The 24,163-nt window shown below is 47.3% G+C and overlaps 2 protein-coding genes across 2 annotated transcripts; one reads left to right on the forward strand and one right to left on the reverse strand.

The window, feature by feature from the left end:
- The first annotated feature begins 430 nt into the window (after nucleotides 1-430).
- LOC126982418 (uncharacterized) lies at nucleotides 431-12,298 on the forward strand. Its single transcript, XM_050834465.1, has 3 exons — nucleotides 431-543; nucleotides 798-1,901; nucleotides 10,916-12,298. The coding sequence occupies exons 1-3, from the start codon at nucleotides 532-534 to the stop codon at nucleotides 11,951-11,953; spliced, it is 2,154 nt and encodes a 717-aa protein (XP_050690422.1). The 5' UTR covers nucleotides 431-531; the 3' UTR covers nucleotides 11,954-12,298.
- A 2,195-nt stretch (nucleotides 12,299-14,493) lies between these two features.
- Nucleotides 14,494-23,678, reverse strand: LOC126982604 (uncharacterized). Its single transcript, XM_050834796.1, has 5 exons — nucleotides 22,900-23,678; nucleotides 22,635-22,738; nucleotides 19,212-19,324; nucleotides 18,877-18,980; nucleotides 14,494-18,610 (listed from the first exon to the last, which is right to left on the reverse strand). Exons 1-5 carry the CDS (start codon nucleotides 23,584-23,586, stop codon nucleotides 18,110-18,112), a joined length of 1,509 nt encoding a protein of 502 aa, XP_050690753.1. The 5' UTR covers nucleotides 23,587-23,678; the 3' UTR covers nucleotides 14,494-18,109.
- Between the last annotated feature and the right edge of the window lie 485 nt (nucleotides 23,679-24,163).

Consider the following 24,163-nt stretch of genomic DNA (forward strand, 5'->3'; position numbering starts at 1 on the left):
CAGTTTTAATGGAATGTAAACCGCGGGAAGTTATCCTTATTAAGCTTATTATCCCTTTCAGGTAATTCGTGTGAGTGCCGCGGAGGGAAGGCTGTCAGTGCGCTAATGCCACTTCACTCTCCGCCGGATTTATTTCGTGTAATAGCTGATAATTATTCTTACTCACATCCTGCCGCCGCGTACGCCTGCACATCCTGCCCTCTCCCGCATGACTTACTAAAGAAGCACAATAACCGTCAGTCACCTCTTGACAAACTAGCATTTTTCCTGTTTCTGCATTCCTCCCCATCACCCCGCGCCTCGCAGTCACTCGCCCGTGGCCTCGTCCTCACTTGGGTGGAACAAGCTGGTCTCGGCCTCTTTGTGTCGCATTCGTGGCTTCCGTTTCCGAACTGGGATGGTGTGAGTGTCCCGGGGGTGTGAGGGGAGGGTGGCGGGCGGGGCCTTGAGTCAGGGCGGGTATAAACTGCGTGGGAGGAGGTGTTTCCGTCAGACAGCTCCCTTCGTCTGGGTGGGTCACGTTCTCCCGACATGAATTCTCTAGTGAGTAAATAGATCTGCATAACAAGCCTCGTTTTCAGTGTTGCATATGTATGGGTGTTTGTGGACCCTTGCCGATGTAGTGCTGGTTGTAGTGCATCAGCGGGACACTCATGCTTGTGCTTGTAGCCGCGGTGATGGCGGTGGTTGCTTGTAGTGCTGTGGTGTAATGATATTAGTGTTGTTGATATTTGTGATGCTGGTGGTGTTTGCAGTGATGTTGTTTGCAGTTTAAGGAAATGTTACTGTATCCGCAGCGCTTCGCTTATGCCCTGGCGGTGGTGGGCGCGTGCTGGGGGGATGCAGCCCTGCACCCAAGTCTGCACCGTGACCTGCAACCTGGCTTGCGTCACAACGTCTTCGCCAGCGCGCGCGGCAACAGGTACTACGACCCACGCGACGGTAGGTACGCCGACGACGACGACTTCAACACCAACGACTTCAGCTCCACTTTGTACCGCTACCGCACGGCGCCTCTCGGGTTTAGTGACGACCGCCCCGCCGCCCCCGTCTTCTACTCCCACCACGCCCCCGCCGTCCCCACCTACAATGCACCTGCCGTTTCCAGCCACCGCGCCCACGCCATCCCCGCCTTCAATGCCCCTGCCGTCAACTCCCTTCGCGGCCCCGTTGTTTTCCCCACGCCCTCCGTCGTCTCTATCAACACTCCAGCCGTTCCATTACACCACGGATCGGCTATCGGCGCCCCAGTCATCGTGCACAAACCCACTGTGTCTTACGTCGCCCCCGTGCCTCAGCCCAAGCCCGTACAGCCCATCAAGTCCCAGTACCACGTGCAGGACGAGCTCGGCCAGTACTCATTCGGATACGACGCGGGGACATCCACGCGCGAAGAGTCACGCGACGCTTACGGAAACGTGCGCGGCTCCTTCAGCTACATCGACCCCAACGGGAAGCTTCAGGTGCAGCACTACGTGGCGGGCAAGGGCGGCTTCAGGGTGAGAGGCACCAATCTCCCCGTGCACGTGACGAACGAGGCGAGGTACAAGCGATCCTACGCCACCTTCCCCGCCGGTACTGGTCCCCTTGGCGCCCCCCTGTACGATGACTTCAACTTCGTCAGCTCCAAGACCCAATACAACCCCCCTTACTACGTCACTAGTGCCCCAAAGAAAACCATCAACTATAGCATACAGTCCTTCCCCACAGCCTCCTATAATCTTCAGTCCTTCCCCACCACCTCCGCCCACAGTCTTCAGTCCTTCCCCACCACCTCCGCCCACAGTCTTCAGTCCTTCCCCACCACCTCCGCCCACAGTCTTCCGTCCTTCCCCACCTCCTCCTACACCCCACAGTACTACCCCAGCATGTTCCTCAACCCCCAAAGAGGATACTATTACTAGACAACCCGAATTTCGCCTTTCCTTCTCTCTAGCTCATTTGCATCCTCACCTTACTCTGCCTCCCCAGTCTTTTTCCTCCCTCCCTCCTTCCCTTTTGATCCCTTCATATCTCTTCTGTTAACGTTTTCTTTGGCCTCGTTACGCATTTTAGTTTTCCTTGCATTGGGTCTGTTTCCTAAGCCTTCATTCTCCTCCAGTCTTTTTTTGCCAGTCGGTTGGATTATAAAAGCATCATCCTGTTTAATCTCCCCCGATCAATTTACTTCCCCTTGCCGCCGCACATCCTATGCTCTCCAGTGTGCTTTTTTTTTCTATTCTTTTTTTGTGTGTATTGCCGTGCCTTATATCCACCTCCTCCCGGAATGGTTTACAGCACACACACACACACACACACACACACACACACACACACACACACACATTACACACACATAACACCCTACGAAGGACGAAGTTACCTTGAGTTAGAGAAATAATTATGTGTGCAAGTATAATAATGAATAAAGACTTTTTCAGTGGCCGCTTACCGCTTCCGTCCTTTCTGTGATGTGGAATGAATAAATGTGACGATAGAGTGATAAGTGTTTTAATTTTGAAACGTCTATGTCTTTATGAGTCAAAAATATGGGTAAAAAATGTTTGTGGCGTTACTTTCCTTATTGGTTTCCTACATGGTTCGCACACACACACACACACACACACACACACACACACACACACACTCACTCACTCTCTCCTCCCTTCGCCATCACAAAAACCTGCATTTCTTTCATTATTCCCTCTTCGTTCCCTTTTCCGCTTCCTCTCATTGCTTCTTGAAATGACTGGTTTTTTTTTTTTCTTGCCAATCATTAGTCTCAAATACTACTCTTACGTGTAATATTTGTGTTTTAATTTTTTTTTCAATTTATCACATCTTTCTTTCATATTATCCGTGTGCAAAATTATGGATGTGTTTCATATTAAAGTACCGGTTTGGGGGGTAAAAATCCCTTTTTTTATCCTCACCATCGTAAAGTATAGAAAATATATGATGGATGAAAGTATATGCATTCACGTATTGATGTCAAGGTGGTGGGGTTGATGGGGAAGGGGGAGACTTTCGACTCCGATTACGACTCCAGAAAATGTTATACCTCCCACCTTTCCACTCCCACTTTGATATTCCAACTCCAGAAAATGTTATACCTCCCACCTTTCCACTCCCACTTTGATATTCCAACTCCAGAAAATGTTATACCTCCCACCTTTCCACTCCCACTTTGATATTCCAACTCCAGAAAATGTTATACCTCCCACCTTTCCACTCCCACTTTGATATTCCAACTCCAGAAATTGTTATACCTCCCACCCTTCCACTCCCACTTCGATATTCCAACTCCAGAAAATGTTATACCTCCCACCCTTCCACTCCCACTTCGATATTCCAACTCCAGAAAATGTGTTATACCTCCCACCTTTCCACTCCCACTTCGATATTCCAACTCCAGAAAATGTTACAATCTCTTCTCCGACTTCAATTCCAACTCAGAAAAATGTTCCAACCTTGACTCCTTTCACTTCGACTCCAAACCCAATCTTCGCAAACTCTTCGGTCTCCCATTACCGTACGACAATTTTTAAAGGCCACGGAGAGATTACCGAGTTTTCATGTTTTTTCTCGGCCAAAGTGCAGAACATGTGTTAAACAACCATCACTAGGATCAATGAACCGAACATGAAAATCCCAACAGCTTCCACGAGAGTTTTTCTTAACAGTGAAGGAAGCAGCTCAAGGTCAAAAACAAATAAACAAATAGATAGACTTTGATCCTATAAAGAAATTAGAAGGACAGGCCAAAAAGATAGTCAGTTTCGAACGAAGTCTAGAAATGTTACAGTGTACACTCCAGAAAGAGAAGATGGCGCCACTATAAACACTTGCCTGCGCCATGACGGGCTGGGGGCGACTAACATCTAGGCCCCTCAAGAAAAGCCTACCGGCGCTATAGGTGTACACGTAGAAAGAAAGAATAAAAAAAAACCACTCCAGAAATGCTTACACCATTCGCTCCCCGCTCTGTGTGTAGTGATATAGAGTTTCTCGTGCTTCAGTATTCTTCTTCAACGGTGCTGGCGGGTTAGTGGAAAGCGCGTGATGTTTATTTTTTTTATTTTTATAGAGACTTTTCCATGGACAGGCTGATTCGGGTTGCTGCTGCGCTTGTTGGAGAGCCACAGACGAACTCAGGCTTGGTGAGCTGCATACTGATGATCCTCGACCGAACTGGAGGACGAATCTACAGACCTACACAACTATAATGTCAACTCACACAAACCCTCCTTCTTCCCTTGCACCTTACGCGGCTGGACAGGTTACCCCAAGCACTTTATTAACACGAAAACAATAGAAATTCAGCATATGAGTACAGGAACACCTCTCGTGACAGTCAAGCTACACTCACAAACAGTACACTCACATTAACCTCGCTGACACACTTCAGATCTATCCCGTCTTTCCCCCAAAACCAACCTGGCAAGCGCTGACAGACTCCCTGCGCATTATGTATCGAGATTGAAAGAGAAATACAGAGAGAGAGATGGAGAAATAGCCGTGGGAGGAGGGATGTGAATGCGGAAACTCTCCTTCACGCCTACCACTTCCTGCGTGCGCTAACCACCCTCTCCATCCTCCCCCCCCCCACACACACAAGTACGCATCCGCCTCTTCCATTCGCTCTAAGTTTTAAGTGCTGTGCGTCATTCATTGGTCCGGCATGCTCGTCACAACATTCTTACAAGGGTTATTAGGCAATGCAATGAATAACATGTTTCGGTAGTTTCGTTGCGGTCAAGGAGTGAACTATTTGTGCTCGGCTTACATCGAACATGCCTTTATTTTTTTTTCTCCCTCCTCTGTTTTTGTTATGTGGGAGGAAAGAAAATTTGTTTGCAGCTGAATGGATAACGAAAACTAATGAAAAGATAAAACAGGAATATGTGACACAAAATTTATGGTCATTTAGATAAGTAGATTGATAGATAGATAAAGATAGATAGGTAGATAGATAGATAGATAGGTAGATAGATAGGTAGATAGATAGATAGATACAGATAAATAGATTGAGAGAGAGAGAGAGAGAGAGAGAGAGAGAGAGAGAGAGAGAGAGAGAGAGAGAGAGAGAGAGAGAGCAGGTGGGGTGGGGGGAAACCATGCGACTGGTATACAATTTGATTCACTGAGTGGCCTTGACGAGGTGATGATGGTGACGCATGTGTTTTGGTCACTTTCATTCCTGATTTATGTAAGGTGTGTGTGTGTGTGTGTGTGTGTGTGTGTGTGTGGGCGCGCGAGTGTCGGTAAGTAAGGGAGAATGTTTCAGATTATTAAATTTATTATCTATATAGGAGCAGTTACTCATATAGCAGTAGTAGTAGTAGTAGTAGTAGTAGTAGTAGTAGTAGTAGTTGTTGTTGTTGTTGTTGTTACTGTTACTGTTGTTGCAATATTGTACTATTAGTAATTTTTGTTGTTGTTGTTGTTGTTGGTGGTGGTGGTGGTGGTGATCACGTGATGGTGTAGTAGTATTTTGTCTGCCATTCGTAATTTTTTCATCGTCATCATCATCATCATGCTCGGTTTTATCTCTATCATTATCATCATCGTCATCATCTTTTTCATTTTCTCCTTCTTCTTCTTCTTCTTCTTCTTTTTCTTCTTCTTCATCTTCTTTCTTTTTCTTTTTCCTTTTCTATTCCGTCTCCACCTTCCTTACCAGCACTTCAATCTTCCCCGGTACCACCACGGCCTTGCTCTTCACCTCGCCACCATCATCACCACAACACTTGCACTTCAGCCGAAATCATAATCACACAGCCCTCAAAAAAAAAAAAACAAAAACAAAACAAGTAAATGATAGGAGAAAAGACACACCCCGAGGCCATACGTTTCCTTCGTCACGAGTCGCCACTCCTGCAAACTGCCACCCTGCCTCACCGCGCCGCGTCTCTGCCATCACTTACCTGAGGACTGACTGCTCTCTGCCCCCCGGTGCCGTTATTGTGACTCGGGTTCAGGGCCTTGAGCAACTCTTACTGTATATAACAGCGAGAGCGACACCCGCAGCACCGTCAGACAGCTCCCTGGTCGTGGGTGGGTCGCACTGAACAGGCGCTACGGCAGTCATGGTCATTCTGGTGAGTGCGTGGAGCGTGCACTGGGACGGCTTGTGAAGGAGTGCCTGGCGGGTTTGTCTCACGCCTCAGGAGTCCGATTAACGTATCCAGAGTGCGTTGAGAAAGCTGGAAAGGATTAATGAAGTGTTTGCAGTGTTTTGTGTATGAGAAACCTCTTGGATAGCTCCTTCGTCTCCCTGGTTGGGCCGTGGTGACGCTCGGCTCACAGACCCACCAGAGGATCAGGTTGAATGTGAAGTCTCCTCGATATAGACTCTCCTGACACTGACCCGACCCACACCAACACCACAGCAACACAACACCACCACTAACACCAACACCAAAACCCACATCCACACCCACACCAACACCAACACCACAACACCCACACCAACACCAACACCACAACACCCACACTAACACCAACAACACATCAACAAAAAACACCCACACCAATACCAAAATCCATACCAACACCAACACCCACACCCACACCAACACCAACACCTACAATAACACCCACACCAACACCAACACCCACACAAACACCCACACCCACACCCACACCAACACCCACACACACACCAACACCCACACCCACACCAACACCCACACACACACCAACACCCACACCCACACCCACACCAACACCCACACCCACACCAACACCAACATCAAAACAACACCCACGCCAACAACAAGACCCACACCAACACCACCACCCACTCCATGTCACCCTCCTCCCCCCCCCACACACACCAACTCAGCATCACCATCTGTCTTCATACCAACTCGCCTTACACGACCTCGTCCGAGTACAATTTCCTCCCAAACGAAGTCCCCCTCCCACTCTTAACGGAGACATGAATGAATCGGTTGTAGTGCCCTCGTGACCCTGCTGCTGCTTCAATATCAAAAGGCCTATCACGCTGTCCATCATCAGACATCATTATTACAGTACTCTTGATAAGAAGGTCTTGGGTGAAGCTGAATGTTCCATTTCACTTTCATCTCGACGAAAACTTTTACTTTAAGCATATTATTAATCAACATTTTTATTGTCCATTGAAATAACTGAACCTTTAAACCATTCGAGCTCATATAAGTGAGCAGCTACATAGTCAAAGATATCTGGAAACACTTAAATTTTGTTGTCCGTAATCTACCCAAAGTAAAAAAAAAAAAAACTCCAGAAATGCTTACACCATTCGCTCCCCGCTCTGTGTGTAGTGATATAGAGTTTCTCGTGCTTCAGTATTCTTCTTCAATGGTGCTGGCGGGTTAGTGGAAAGCGCGTGATGTTTATTTATTTTTTTTTTTTATAGCGACTCTTTTCCATGGATAGGCTGATTCGGGTTGCTGCTGCGCTTGTTGGAGAGCCACAGACGAACTCAGGCTTGGTGAGCTGCATACTGATGATCCTCGACCGAACTGGAGGACGAATCTACAGACCTACACAACTATAATGTCAATTCACACAAACCCTCCTTCTTCCCTTGCACCTTACGCGGCTGGACAGGTTACCCCAAGCACTTTATTAACACGAAAACAATAGAAATTCAGCATATGAGTACAGGAACACCTCTCGTGACAGTCAAGCTACACTCACAAACAGTACACTCACATTAACCTCGCTGACACACTTCAGATCTATCCCGTCTTTCCCCCAAAACCAACCTGGCAAGCGCTGACAGACTCCCTGCGCATTATGTATTGAGACTGAAAGAGAACTACAGAGAGAGAGATGGAGAAATAGCCGTGGGAGGAGGGATGTGAATGCGGAAACTCTCGTTCACGCCTACCACTTCCTGCGTGCGCTAACCACCCTCTCCATCCTCCCCCCCCACACACACACAAGTACGCATCCACCTCTTCCATTCGCTCTAAGTTTTAAGTGCTGTGCGTCATTCATTGGTCCGGCATGCTCGTCACAACATTCTTACAAGGGTTATTAGGCAATGCAATGAATAACATGTTTCGGTAGTTTCGTTGCGGTCAAGGAGTGAACTATTTGTGCTCGGCTTACATCGAACGAACATGCCTTTATTTTTTTTTCTCCCTCCTCTGTTTTTGTTATGTGGGAGGAAAGAAAATTTGTTTGCAGCTGAATGGATAACGAAAACTAATGAAAAGATAAAACAGGAATATGTGACACAAAATTTATGGTCATTTAGATAAGTAGATTGATAGATAGATAAAGATAGATAGGTAGATAGATAGATAGATAGGTAGATAGATAGGTAGATAGATAGATAGATACAGATAAATAGATTGAGAGAGAGAGAGAGAGAGCAGGTGGGGTGGGGGGAAACCATGCGACTGGTATACAATTTGATTCACTGAGTGGCCTTGACGAGGTGATGATGGTGACGCATGTGTTTTGGTCACTTTCATTCCTGATTTATGTAAGGTGTGTGTGTGTGTGTGTGTGTGTGTGTGTGTGTGGGCGCGCGAGTGTCGGTAAGTAAGGGAGAATGTTTCAGATTATTAAATTTATTATCTATATAGGAGCAGTTACTCATATAGCAGTAGTAGTAGTAGTAGTAGTAGTAGTAGTAGTAGTAGTTGTTGTTGTTGTTGTTGTTGTTACTGTTACTGTTGTTGCAATATTGTACTATTAGTAATTTTTGTTGTTGTTGTTGTTGTTGGTGGTGGTGGTGGTGGTGATCACGTGATGGTGTAGTAGTATTTTGTCTGCCATTCGTAATTTTTTCATCGTCATCATCATCATCATGCTCGGTTTTATCTCTATCATTATCATCATCGTCATCATCTTTTTCATTTTCTCCTTCTTCTTCTTCTTCTTCTTCTTTTTCTTCTTCTTCATCTTCTTTCTTTTTCTTTTTCCTTTTCTATTCCGTCTCCACCTTCCTTACCAGCACTTCAATCTTCCCCGGTACCACCACGGCCTTGCTCTTCACCTCGCCACCATCATCACCACAACACTTGCACTTCAGCCGAAATCATAATCACACAGCCCTCAAAAAAACAAAAAAAAAAAAAAAAAAAAAAATACAAGTAAATGATAGGAGAAAAGACACACCCCGAGGCCATACGTTTCCTTCGTCACGAGTCGCCACTCCTGCAAACTGCCACCCTGCCTCACCGCGCCGCGTCTCTGCCATCACTTACCTGAGGACTGACTGCTCTCTGCCCCCCGGTGCCGTTATTGTGACTCGGGTTCAGGGCCTTGAGCAACTCTTACTGTATATAACAGCGAGAGCGACACCCGCAGCACCGTCAGACAGCTCCCTGGTCGTGGGTGGGTCGCACTGAACAGGCGCTACGGCAGTCATGGTCATTCTGGTGAGTGCGTGGAGCGTGCACTGGGACGGCTTGTGAAGGAGTGCCTGGCGGGTTTGTCTCACGCCTCAGGAGTCCGATTAACGTATCCAGAGTGCGTTGAGAAAGCTGGAAAGGATTAATGAAGTGTTTGCAGTGTTTTGTGTATGAGAAACCTCTTGGATAGCTCCTTCGTCTCCCTGGTTGGGCCGTGGTGACGCTCGGCTCACAGACCCACCAGAGGATCAGGTTGAATGTGAAGTCTCCTCGATATAGACTCTCCTGACACTGACCCGACCCACACCAACACCACAGCAACACAACACCACCACTAACACCAACACCAAAACCCACATCCACACCCACACCAACACCAACACCACAACACCCACACCAACACCAACACCACAACACCCACACTAACACCAACAACACATCAACAAAAAACACCCACACCAATACCAAAATCCATACCAACACCAACACCCACACCCACACCAACACCAACACCTACAATAACACCCACACCAACACCAACACCCACACTAACACCCACACCCACACTAACACCAAAACCCACACTAACACCCACACCAACACCAACACCCACACCAACACCCACACCAACACCCACACCCACACCCACACCCACACCAACACCCACACCCACACCAACACCAACATCAAAACAACACCAAGAACAACAACAAGACCCACACCAACACCACCACCCACTCCATGTCACCCTCCTCCCCCCCCCCACACACACCAACTCAGCATCACCATCTGTCTTCATACCAACTCGCCTTACACGACCTCGTCCGAGTACAATTTCCTCCCAAACGAAGTCCCCCTCCCACTCTTAACGGAGACATGAATGAATCGGTTGTAGTGCCCTCGTGACCCTGCTGCTGCTTCAATATCAAAAGGCCTATCACGCTGTCCATCATCAGACATCATTATTACAGTACTCTTGATAAGAAGGTCTTGGGTGAAGCTGAATGTTCCATTTCACTTTCATCTCGACGAAAACTTTTACTTTAAGCATATTATTAATCAACATTTTTATTGTCCATTGAAATAACTGAACCTTTAAACCATTCGAGCTCATATAAGTGAGCAGCTACATAGTCAAAGATATCTGGAAACACTTAAATTTTGTTGTCCGTAATCTACCCAAAGTAAAAAAAAAAAAAAAAAAAAAAACAGCGTCCAACCTGTTTTTTTCTACCCAGGCAGTTTCCTGTCATCTGTTTTAAGATAAAGACATCTGTTGATGGTAGCCATGATGGACCACCAGAGGATATTATAACGGCGGCATGATTGAAATATTTCTTCTGCATTGGTAACGTTATACGGGCGGATTCGAATAAGGGCGAGTTTGTACCGTTGCGAGAACGCATGAGGCGGGGTGGGATGAAGCGATTAGGTGTGTGGCGAGTTTGCATCGGGGCGGTCAGTGCCATGCCACTCCCTCCATTCATTTTTTTTTTTATGTCGTAACTTTCGAACAGGGCAGTAGCTATATTCTGTTCTGGTTGTGACATAAGTTGTCTAATGATTTTTTTTTTCAGCGGATTGTATGTGCTCTTCTGGCCGCGGCCAGTGCTCGTTGTGAGGCCGAGAAGCCCCACGCTGGGCCTGCTCCCGAGGACCACGCAGCCGCCAACACCATCTATCGCGAAGCTGTGGCTTCTTTGCAGAGCTACACGCCTTTTAGTGATGTCTCCTTCTCGACTCACTCTGAACCCATTGTGAGTCAAGCTGGTCCTGTTCTGAGTAACGCCGGCCAAGTGAATCACGCTGGTTCTGTCTTGGGTTACCATGAACCCGCCGTGAGTCACGCTAGAAATGTCGTGAGTCACGTCGGTCCAATTGTGAGTCACGCTGCCCCTGTCGTGAGTCAGGCAGACTCCGCCGTGGTCAGCAAGAAGCTTGTTGGTCATGATGGTCCTTTGGTCTACTCTCCGGCAGTGCACACTCCTTTCGTCTCATTCGAGACCAAATACCAGGAGCCCGTGCGGTCCCAGTACCACGCCCAAGACCACTACGGCCAGTACTCCTTTGGGTACAACGCCGGCACTTCCGCCCGCGACGAGACTCGTGACGCCTACGGTAACGTACGTGGCTCATTCAGTTATATCGATTCCTACGGCAACTTGCAGACGCAACACTACGTGGCCGGTAAGGGCGGCTTCCGCGTGGAGGGTACCAACTTGCCTGTGCAAGCTAGCCAGGGCCAGAGGCACAGGCGCTCATACGCAACTTTCCCTGCCTCCACAGGGCCCCTGGGTGGCGGCATTCCCAGTGGTCACATCACCACCGTGACACACCACGAACAGGGACCCGTGGTGGTGGGTCACTCAACTCCCTATGGAAGTCCTCACGGCTACGGTGCCTCGGTGGTGTACCAGCCTCCCGTGGTGATTAATAAGGGCCTGGCTCTCGCTAATGCCCATGGAGTGTCTCCTCTCCTTGGGAACGCCAACCTGCATGGCAACTTTGAAAAATACGGCTACAACGGGTTTTCCTACGGCTTCGAGACCGGCCCCTCTTCCCTCACCACCTACGGCACCCACTTCAACCAACACATCCCAACCTATTCACACTGAACCTTCACTGGGGTCGTCCCTCAGCGGCAGAGCAGTTACTGTACGGTCAAAATAATATGAAGTCATGTGACATGATTTTTATCATGTAAGCTTATAATATATTTGTACCAGATGCTGTAAAAAAAAACATGATTTTCTAAAACTAGTGTTCAGCATCTATTTAAAGCATTTTAGTTTCTGCAAAAGTGTATATTTTGAAATGATACAATTGGATAGACTTTTTTATTCTTATTTCATGGCAAAGTCAAGTCCCTAGGCCTGTGATGATATCTGTACCCTCTGACTAACGACTCTATAAATCAACGACAGGATATTAAAACTGGAGTAAAGTCTTATGGTCTCATTTACTACCAAAAATTGTGATGTTCACAACAGAGATATAACACACACACACACACACACACACACACACACACACACACACACACACACAGATAGATAGATAGGTATTTATATAGCCATCATCGTTATCATCGTTGTGGTCAGCCTGCATCATTCCACCGCAGAGCGTAGGCCTCTCCCAAACGTTTCCATACATTTGTGTCTGTGCCTCAAGTTTCCACTTTCAATGTAAACCTAAGCATATGCTTTCTTAATTTCATCACACCATCTGGTGAACGGCCTTCCGTTGGGGTCATTTTTATCAGTTATTTCCCAGTTTATCTCTCTTTCCATCCGCGGTACTCTCTCCAACATATAATTATAATTGTTATGAGGATTAGAACGCCAAGCCCAGAGGTGAAAAGCCTGGGCGAGATGGTTTGAACCCCAGTGCCGACTCATTACGTCAGGAAGGACATCCGGTCGGAAACTCTAATAAGCCACAAACCCCCAAACCCCAAATGAACTTAGGTTAAATCTGTCAGGACAAAGCTTAATTGACATTATCATGCCTTCTACTTCGTTTTCTATTTTCTTAATCCAGATGCAGATTTCTTATCCAGTACTGTAGTTCATAATACGTTCTCCATTCCTCCAATCCTCTGGCAACAAGAACACTCTAATTAAGGATGGGTTGTAAAATCTCAACTCCCAAGTTATATTCCTTATGTTCTAAGCGTATCTCCTCCCTTATTTACGGGCCGATTTCTTTCATTCAAAATTCGTTTTAATCAGGAAGGATAGGAAATTAAGGTTTGCTATTGGAAAGTTATATACAATAGTAAAATATATATTTTTTAAAGTTCGATTATTTTTTTTTTTTTTTTTTTTTTTTTTTTTACAAATATTTTTCAAAAATCAAAATCAAATCCAGACAATAGTTCCGATAGCAAACCCTATTTCTTACACATACTTTCATAAGCTGCAGTAGGAGATATGTGTGTAACAAGAAGTGCAACGGAGGAGATATTTTTTTAAAGTGCAAAATCATGGTTTTGAGATACCAAGCGATGAAGTTGACATATTTTTTGTATTTTACCTATTCCAAATAGGGACTTGAAATCCACTGGATACATACATCAGGATATGAAGAAAAAAGCAGACATGGTTTCCTTAACTTACTTTCATTAGATGTGTACACAGGCCGCGTTGTTTACCCATTGTTACGTCTTTTTTTACAGGGTCACAAATCCATGTACTCAATTTTAACCATATTTCAAAGCAAAAACCAGTCTTCTACTGTGTAAAATCAATAAAATATAATTGAAAAGACATTTGAGGCGGATACATAGAGTGTTTTGTTGGATTTATGAAAAAAATATATTATGTAAATCGATTTTACGAAAATATATTAGTGACTGCTAAAATTTCCCATTTTCTTGACTTATAGTGTGAGAGAACCTAAAAGTATCATGACAGACCATGAAAAAAAAAAATCCTAAAATTAAAAACGGGTGAAAACATGGATTGCAAGCCAGTGGCGCCGCGCGGAAGCTCATTGTAGGACGTTGCATTGCATTGCATTGCATGTTCCATACCAGTGTATTATTTTTTCATAATATTCATTTATATACCAAAAGAAAAAGGAAATTCGCAGAATTTTATTAGCCAAAAATATAAATAAAATATTTTCTTCAGGCCGACCATTTACAACCCCCTCTTAAATCCTAGCTCTCTAAACACAACGGTAGAGAGCCTCTCAATATATTACCTTATTTTCTGAAAGCACTCCAGTTCAATCTTAAGTGGATTTTTATTTCTGAATTGAGTGAGGGATTTGTTTCAGTTCTCCAAGGTAAAGCATTTTAACTGTTTTTAAAACTTGTTCCTGAGTGACTGCATGTTACATTTGCGCATGATCGTTATCGTTGATAATTTTTCTACATATCACCCCTTCTTGTAGTTTTCCTTTCCTTAGTTATTTATATTATCTGCTGCAGTTTGCTGCTGGATTCACTGGAAATAATATCATCGTTTGCAAATCGAAGATTATTTTGGTGTTCGTTAATAATTCTAATCCCTTTTTTTCTCACGTACCGTAGTTCTTATATATATATATATATATATATATATATATATATATATATATATATATATATATATATATATATATATATATGTATATGTATGTATGTATGTATGTGTGTGTGTGTGTAATATTTCTACTAATCACGCCGTAAACAGTTTAGGTGATGTTTTATCGCTCTGTCTAACTCCTTTTTTTTTTATTGGGACTTTTCTGGTAAGATGGCGCCACTATAAACACTCGCCTGCGCCAGAACGGGCTGGGCCGACCATCAGGCCCCACCTGGAAGAAGCCTTGGGCCGACCATCAGGCCCCACCAGGAAGATGCCTACCGGCGCAACAGGCAACGACGTAAAAAAAAAAAAAAAAAAAAAAAAAATCTATGAAGTCTAATAGTAGCTGTTCCATTTTTAATTATGGCTCCAAGAATTTTACGATAGATTTCACCTACATCTTGTCATCGAACCGCCTTCAGTATCAGTAGTTGCCACTGAACCAAAGGTCTTTTCTTAGTAAGTGAAGGCAAAACAAAGAGATTTTCTTCGTTCATTAGTTTTCTCCATCACCTGGCTTACTGCCTGGACGTGATCCATAAATGATAACTTATTCTGGATGCTAGTTTGTTCCTGGAATGATTGGTCAGAGTCTTTTATGTGTGAAGTCCTGTTTGTGGTTATTTCTGTGAATAATTGTTCATAAATGGCAGAAAGTTGATAAGACGGCAATTCTTCTGTAAAAGAATTTTGTCATAACTGTTTTCAATCAATAAATCAGTGGGGGCATACGCCGGGGGGCGCGTCACCTCGCCCACCCTACGACGCCAAGCCCGGGGGGCCCTCTGGGCGAGTCTCCATGCAGGCACCCTTCCCAACCCGAGTACCTCCCGGCGGGATCTATCGACTTGCTCAAGCTACGAACTCCGTGGGCGTCCCCTTGACCTCCTCCACTCAGGATTGTTTCTTACAAAACCAACTCGATGAGCAGGATCAGCTTTATGTCGAAATCATATCATCAGCTATTATGTCGAAACAGTCTCACGGAGTAGTCGCCGGTTTGACACAAAGTCATTCCAGCGATATCCCATGATTCTGCGTAGACATTTATTATCAAAGGCAAGTCAGCCTCTCCAAGTCCCCATTTAGTGTCCACGTCTCACACCCATAGAGTAAAAGACAGGGAGCACAAGGAACTTGAAGATCCGGATCTTTGTCCTTCTGCACAAGTATCGACAACGCCATATGCTCGTATTTAGCGAGTCCATAACACCATGGACCAGGCCAATCCGCCGTAAGACTTCCTGGCCAGACTCACCGTTGTTATGAACTACGCTACCTAAATACGTGAAACTTTCTGAGATCTCAACGTCCTCGCCACACATATGAACAAACTACTGTTTCATCTAGCAAGCCTTCAAACACCTGTAGTACCTTTGTCTTAGCCCAGGAGACCTGAAGTCCCAAGTGTTTCGCCTCCTCGTGCAATGCCTCGAGAGCCATCACCAAAACCTCCAGCGACTCCGCCAGGATTACTGCATCATCGGCAAAAACAAGGCCAGTGACCCTGGTATTGCCAATGGATGCTCCGCAATGACTCTGGTCCACAACTTTGCCCAGTACCCAGTCCATACAAGTGTTGAAAAGCGATGGGGCAAGGACACAGCCCTGGCTCACTCCCGCATTCACGGGAAAGAAGCTGGACAAGCCCCCCCGGCAGTTCACAGCACTCTCTCACCCAAAATACAGGTCAGTCAGCAAACCAATAGTCCTCGCAGGAATCCCATGGAGTCGCAGAAGATTCCAGAGTGCCTCGCGATTCACTGAATCAAACGCCTTCTTGAGATCGATATAGGCTGCAAGCATCCCATGTCGAAACTCACATCGGCGCTCCACCAGTACGCGAAGCGCTAGAATACTGTCAGTTGTTGACTTACCAGGCGTAAACCCATACTGTTCAGGTCTCTGGAGCTTCAGCAGCTGGCTGGGAATTCGCATCAGCAATAGGTGGGCAAGCACTTTGCCTGGCACACTGAGCAGTGTAATACCACGGTAGTTGTTGCAGTCTTGGTGGTCCCCTTTCCCTTTCCAGATAGGAACGACCAACCCCCTCCTCCAGTCAGGAGGAATGGTACCGGACTGCCATACAGCAGTCAAGACCGCATGCAACCCGCGGATTATGGCCTCACCACCAGCTTTGAGCAGCTCCGCACTAATGTTACAGGTGCCAGGTGCCTTTCCACCCCTCAACTTTGCCACAGCCTCTCTGACCTCAACCAGAGGGTAGTCTTTAGTCAATGGGTGGATCAGCATCCGCCACCTGCAACTCAGCAACTGGAAGCTGCCCACGTGGTGGGTCCCCCATGTACAGGTGCTCAAAGTACTCAGCCCAACGAGCCCTCTGCCCATCCACGTCCGACACGAGGCAGCTGTCAACTGTTCGGATAGCGCTCACCTGAGAGGAAGACTTGGAGCGGAGCTTCTTCAGGGCTGGTAAACAGGTCGGAGGTCATTCGCATTTAAATGGCCCTCGACTTCCATAGCGAGACCCCTGACATACCTCTCCTTGTCTCTCCTCAGGAGAGCTCTAGTCCTACGCGACAGAGCCCTGTATTGGTTCCGATTCCCAGCAAGTCTGGCAGCGCGACAATGGCAGCCCCTCGAGGGCTTCCTGTTGCTCCCCTCGCGTTAGCCGCAATACAGCCCCTCGAGGCCTCCCTGTTGCTCCCCTCGCGTTAGCCACAATACAGCCCCTCGAGGCCTCACTGTTGCTCCCCTCGCGTTAGCCGCAATACAGCCCCTCGAGGCCTCCCTGTTGCTCCCCTCGCGTTAGCCACAATACAGCCCCTCGAGGCCTCACTGTTGCTCCCCTCGCTTTAGCCACATTTTTTTTTTTTTTTTGCAACAAAGGAGACAGCTCAAGGGCACAAAAAAAAGAAAACAATAATAAAAAAAAGCCCGCTCCTCGCTGCTCCTAAAAAAGACACAAAAGAGGTGTCCAAAAGCAAGGTCAAATTCGGGAGGAGAGATGTCCTGATACCCTCCTTTTGAAAGAGTTCAAGTCGTAGGCAGGAGGAAATACAGATGAAGGAAGATTGTTCCAGAGTTTACCAGCGTGAGGGATGAAAGAGTGAAGATGCTGGTTAACTCTTGCATAAGGGGTTTGGACAGTATAGGGATGAGCATGAGTAGAAAGTCGTGTGCAGCGGGGCAGCGGGAGGGGGGTAGGCATGCAGTTAGCAAGTTCAGAAGAGCAGTCAGCGTGGAAATATCGATAGAAGATAGAAAGAGAGGCAACATCGCGGCGGAATTTAAGAGGTAGAAGACTATCAGTAGGAGGAGGAGAGCTGATGAGACGAAGAGCCTTAGCCTCCACTCTGTCCAGAAGAACTGTGTGAGTGGAGCCCCCCCACATATGAGATGCATACTCCATACAATACAGCCCCTCGAGGGCTCCCTGTTGCTCCCCTCGCGTTAGCCACAATACAGCCCATCGAGGCCTCCCTGCTGCGTCCCTCGCGTTAGCCACAACACAGCCCCTCGAGGCCTACCTGCTGCATCCCTCGCGTTAGCAACAACACTTCCCCTCCAGGCCTCCCTGCTGCATCCCTCGCGTTAGCCACAACACAGCCCATCGAGGCCTCTCTGTTGCATCCCTCGCGTTAGCAACAACACTTCCCCTCCAGGCCTCCCTGCTGCATCCCTCGCGTTAGCCACAACACAGCCCCTCAAGACCTCCCTGCTGCATCCCTCGCGTTAGCCACAACACATCCTCTCGCCACCTCCCAACACGGAGTTGCACGCCAGGTTGAGCAGCATCGTGACCTGGTCCCTCAGAGTGACGGTGCCTGCGTGGTGGTCATTGTTACACCTAAAGAAAGAGCTATTATACAAAGAGTGATGTGTCAGGCCACGGTGGTACAGCTCCTCACACTCGCTGTTCTCCGCCAGGCTCAGCGGCAGACTCGTGTCCCACCACCACACTCCGCCGTCAGCCTCATCGGGCACTAGGTGGTCTCGGGGCCCTGAGCCGTTGCGGCTCCATCGTTCCCTTATATTTCCTGCCGAAGTAGCATCGGATGGTGTGGGCGTCTGGCTTTGTTGCGTATGAAGCCGTAGATGATGAAGCAACACTGCCTCGCTCCAGTCAAAGATGGGATCCCCGAAAGGAGTGCTGTAATGCTGGTAAAGACCTGTACTTGCGTAGATCTTGTATCTGCTTTGGGGCGTCACGATAACCCGAGTCCTCCGGCTCACCTGATAAAGAAGCAGGAACCTTAGAGTCATTTACACAGATGTATATGTAACAATGTATAATGTTACACGGTACTTCCAATAGAAGAATTGGACTGAATCTTACATACATAAATTATAACTGAGTAATCGGAGAGCCACTAGGTACCTAAACGCGTGTATGTCATAGCCTCAGCAGGGTATACCGCAGTGTTGTGGAAGTTTTGATAAAGATTGTTCCGTGAATGCAACAGCTGAACGAGGGCACGAAAGCGTCAGAGTCCACCAACCTGTTGCAGGAGAGGCGCCACCAATTTGTGCATGTCCATTAGGGAGTCAAGAGCGTCGTGAAAGAACTCCACTTCCATATCAATGGTGGTCCACGAAGTGTAGCCTGCGGAGAAGCGGTGGGCACAGTTACCATTAGTATTACCTCTAATGCTGCTGTTATTACTCACAAGCGAGTAAGTGAGCGAGCGAAAAGTAAATGGTGAATTGAGGACGTCATTGAATGAGGGAGAGGAAACTGAGACAACAGAGAAGCAATTGCATCCGTGAGCGAGCTATTGCGTGTTCCTGAATGAGAGAAATGCTGTGTGTTGCGTGGCAGCGCGTGACAACCTACCCAGCACCAGCAGGTGTGGAGCTGCTTCCAGCCCCGCCGCCCACCGCGCCAGCTGCCGCACTTCCGCGCTGCTCTTCTTCGATGATGCTTTTAGCTGATTGAATGGCTGAAACCTGAGTATGAAGGGTTATTTATTTATAGAACATCAAAGGATAGGTTGTAGAGGAAAGGTTATAATAATATATAGGTTTACCGGTGACAGCCCTGTTCGTGCATATTTTTGAAGGGTTAACTAATAGACCTGGAAAATCATGTAAACACACTAACTTACTAACTGCATACGCCCGGGGCGCTTCGCTTTACTCATTCCCAGCCTTTATTCCTTGCGGTCCTCCCGAGGAAGCTCCCACGGAACTGCCCTGTCCATCCCAAGTCCCTCCCGGTAGGATCGGCTGACTTGCCCCAGCCACGCGTTACGAGGGCGTCGCCTTGGTATCCCCCACTTAGGGTTGTCTCGTAAAGAAACTACCCTGTGAGCAGGATCGACGTCCTTGAGGCGTGCCACCTGCCCATATAGCTGGAGTTGGTGTTCACGGACTAAGCTGGTAACAGGCCTCGAATCAGTTTTACGGAGTTGTCGCTGGTTCGACACAAAGTCATTTCAGCGAAACCCCATAATCCTGTGAAGGCATTTGGTACTAAAGGCATCAACACACCTCTTCAAGTCACTATTCAGTGTCCATGTATCACAGCCATGCATTAAGACGGAGCACAAGCGACTTAAAGATTTGAATCTTTGTCCGTCTGCATAAATATCGACAGCGCCATATACTCGTATTGATCGAGTTCATAACGCCGTGGGCCACCCCAGTCCATCGAGTGACTTCTTGGTAAGACCCACATTGTTATGTACTACGCTACCAAAATAGGTGAAGCTTTTGGTGACCTCGACATCCTCACCACGTGCATGAACAGACTGAACTGTGTCATCCAGCAAGCCTCCAAACGACTGGACCTTTGTTTCGGTCCAGGAGACCATCAGTCCCATTGGCTTCGCCCCCTCATGCAGAACATCGCGAGCCATCACCAGAACCTCCTGCGATTCCGCGAGAAATACAGCACCATCAGGAAAAACTAGATCAGTGACCTTGATGTCGGCAATAGATGCTCCTCAACGACTTTGATCAGCAACTTTGCATAATATCCAGTCCATTCAAGTGTTGAAAAGTGATGTAGCAAGAATTGATATCTGCCTCATATCCCAGAGTGCCTCACGATGCACTGAGTCAAAAACCTTCTTGAGATCGACATAGGCTGCGAGCATCCTGTCGAAACTCACGTCGGCATTCCACGAGGACGCAAATTGCTAGAACCTCAGATTGCTCAGGTCTCTGAAACTTTAGCAGATGAGATCGAATTCACATCAGAAGCAGATAAGAGAGCACTTTGCCCGGCTGGCTGAGCAGTGTATTACCACGGTAATTGTTGCAGTCCTGTCGGTCCCCTTTCCAGATAGGGACACCCAACCCCCTTTTCCAGTCAAGAGGAATGGTGCCGAACTGCCACACGGCAGACAGTGCGGGATGCAATTCACGGATCATGGCTTCACCCCTAGGTTTCAGCAATTCTGCTCCGATATAACAGGTCCCAGCTGCCTTTCCACCCTTCAACCTTCTCACAGCCTCTCTCACCACCGCAAGAGAGGGTGGAGATTCGTCTATTGGTGGATCACCAGCCGCCATCTGCAACCCAGCCAGAGGGAGCTATCCGCTTGGGGGCTCTGCCGTGTACAACTGCCCAAATTATTCGGCCCAACGAGTCCGGTACCCATCCGCATCCGACACTATCTGTCCTCCAGCCGTTCGGACCGTACTCATCTGAGATGTGGATTTATAGCGAAGCTTCTTTTGAGCTCGAACGGCATGTCTAAGGTCATTTGCATTTAGACAACCCTCAACAACCTCAGCGAGACCTCTGACGCACCTCGCCTTATCCCTCTTCAGAAGGGTTCTAGTCCTTCGTGACTGTCATGATTTCATTATTCAGGGAGTGGTCCGTGGAAAAATACCGCGGGAGTCCCCGCCATTTTGATTGAGAGAGCGGGAGTAGCCACAGATCAGGCGGGAAAACCAGGCAGGCGGGAAACAGGACCTTATTCAAATAATTTCGTTATTACTGCCAAAGCTGAACTATGTGTGGGATACATGACCCACTAATACCTAGTGCATGTGTTAGGTTATTAATAAATAACAATCCATAGCCGTAGGGCGTTTAGTGTGTTACACAGAAAACGAGATATCAGTATGGCGAGAGCTGGCATCTTGACCGTGGCCGGGGGCCGGAGCATTGTGGGTCCCGCCGCCATCTTCCATCATCTCCCACCTAGACTTCACCGCGAGCAGACGTCCCTCACCTCCTTCCGTGCCACGTGTCCATCGTGGTGGTTTCCTGCCTTTGTAGTATCCACAAGTCCAGAGTGACTGTGTACTGCTAGGCGAGGGAAGCCCTTGGGAGGTAAGGAGGGCACGGCGTGTTGCAGAGAGGAACGAAGAGGACAGAAGGACTCCATGCCGAACGGACCACGAGGAAGACCAGGTGTGGTTTCTGTTTCGCCATCTCCAGCTAAGAACATATTTTGCATAGGATGTTTTAAGACAGCTAGGTTGCTGTGTGCCTGCGATTAATTAATTATTCTTAATTTCCAGCGAGTTTCTTTGTTGCTTAAATAAACTTAAGAGCTGGTTCATCTGGTCTTTGCTTGTCCTATGAGAGATGTGACTGGTCATATATTTAAATAATAAAGGACTAGGAGGGGCTGCGAGTCTGAAAACTCAATTTTCAGATATTTTATTTTTATATTTCTATTGCTGAGAATTTACGGGATTTTCGGAAGTCCAGACCTTTCAAGAACCCCACAGTGACAGAGTCCTGTATCGCTCCGAGTCCCCGACCAGCCTGGCAGTACGACTTCCTCTATATTCTCCAGCGTTTCCCTCGAGGAGACAAAACTCCTAGACCTTGGGCGCTCTCCAATGCACTCCTCGGCAGCTTTCAGAGTTTCACCTTTAAAAGTATCCCATAACTCTCCAGGGTCTTCCAAAGTTCCAAGCACTTCAAACCGATTTGATACTGCCGCTCCAAACTTATGAGCACACGCCTGGTCCCTTAGTTTCTCAAGATGGAACCCTGGAGGGTTGCATCTTGAGAATTTTTTGGACCTGATTCGTATCATCAGTTTTGCAACAATCTGTGGTCGCTTTTAAAGAACTCAACACTCCGGAAAACCCTTCAATTTATATGTCATTCCAGAAATACCCACGAACACACACACACATACACTAACACACATTCACACACACACACACACACACACACACACACACACAAATATACAGACACACACTAACACACAGTCACACACACACACACACACACACACACACACACACACACACACACACACACACACACACACACACATACCGGAATGACACACGTAGTCCTGGTAGCTTCAGACAAGAGGCATCCAAGTTCACTTTTATCGTGGCGTAGCCCCAGTCCATCGCAGCGAACGGTATGCTGAAGCTCTGTGGACGGGAGTTTGTCAGTTTATGTGGTGTAATTCCTCACTCCTGAACAAACTGCTCACAATTCGTTTTTCTCAACAGTCTTGTTCAGAATGTGCAGAACATGTGATTTAAGCATATCTTTTGCCACGTAATGTTAAAAAAGTGTCACCAAAACTTACAGGAAATTTAATAATGAAGTGGAGCTCTTTATCCATAAGTGCAATGAATGAAACAAAAAGGTTTCTAATCTTAGAGTCCCCCATGAAAAAGATCCATAAGGAGTCATCCTTTCTCAGCCTCTCCCTGAAGCAGGCGGTGGCAGAGGCAGGGTCAGCATAGGTCGCTATTTGACACGGCACGTAGGGCAGCAGCCCACCGGCGGCGCCGATCCTGGTGGTGGTGGTGGTGGTGACCGTCTGGGCGCTGCCCTCACCCCCTGCCTGGCGGGCCAGCACTGAGGGAAGAAGGGCGGCCAGCGGGGAGTAGTCTGCCGTCGATGGTCCTGGCGGCAAGTTTCTCTTTAGGAGCAGCTGCCGCACCGCCCCAGCGGCCGCGGCGGAGCTGCCGGATCCGGGGACGGGGCCAGGGAATGCCCGCGCCCTCCAGTCTCCATTGAGCTTGTGAGGAGGCGAATACCCTTGAAGGTCATGTATGAAGAGGCTGACGTTGACTGTGGGGCGGCGGGGGACATTCATGACAGTGAAGAGGGCGCGGCAGGACGGAGTGTCGGGCCCCGTGCCGCCCCGCCCCGACTGGCGCTCGGCTTCACCGGCCCTAAGGAAGCTGCTGCACACCTGCGTGGCCACCAGGTACACCGCGGCGGCGGAACAGACATACCTGAGGATGTGCTGCGTCCAAACCTTCATTGAACATAGTCAAACAGATCCGTTCCTTACGGCTTCCGCTTTAATACTGTCTACGCGTCCGCTGAATAGTGACCGCCACAATGTATGCAAGAATTGTTGCCTTTCTTTCCTCCTCATGTTCTATTTTTAGATGACCAGCACCCTAGAGGCCTAGCTGCTCTCTATTGTAACGCTTCCTCAGGTGGATGTAACGTTCAAAGTCTTTTAATTGTTTTTAGTACAGTTTTGGCCATCTGTAGATTTTTTATAATATTAACATCATTGCTTCATTAGCTCTAACTTCCATTGAATAAGAGACTAAATATTCGGTAAAATAATATAATAAATTTAGAATAATATTTTATGCGATACATATTTTGTTTACGTTATATGTACAGTCGGCTATAGAGAGTAGTGACACACTGTCCAGTAAGTTTCGTTCAGAAAGCGACATCTGGCAACCCCTCCACGCGACATGAAAATTATTATAACCTATCGAAATCGTACTGTTGTGGTGATCGGTGGTCACAGGGGCACTCTACATAAATTTAAGATAGATATTTATCAAAAGTGGCCGTCGCTAACGCTTAATAAATAT

The sequence above is a fragment of the Eriocheir sinensis genome, chromosome 51 (assembly GCF_024679095.1).
Source record: "Eriocheir sinensis breed Jianghai 21 chromosome 51, ASM2467909v1, whole genome shotgun sequence".
Taxonomy (NCBI): domain Eukaryota; kingdom Metazoa; phylum Arthropoda; class Malacostraca; order Decapoda; family Varunidae; genus Eriocheir; species Eriocheir sinensis.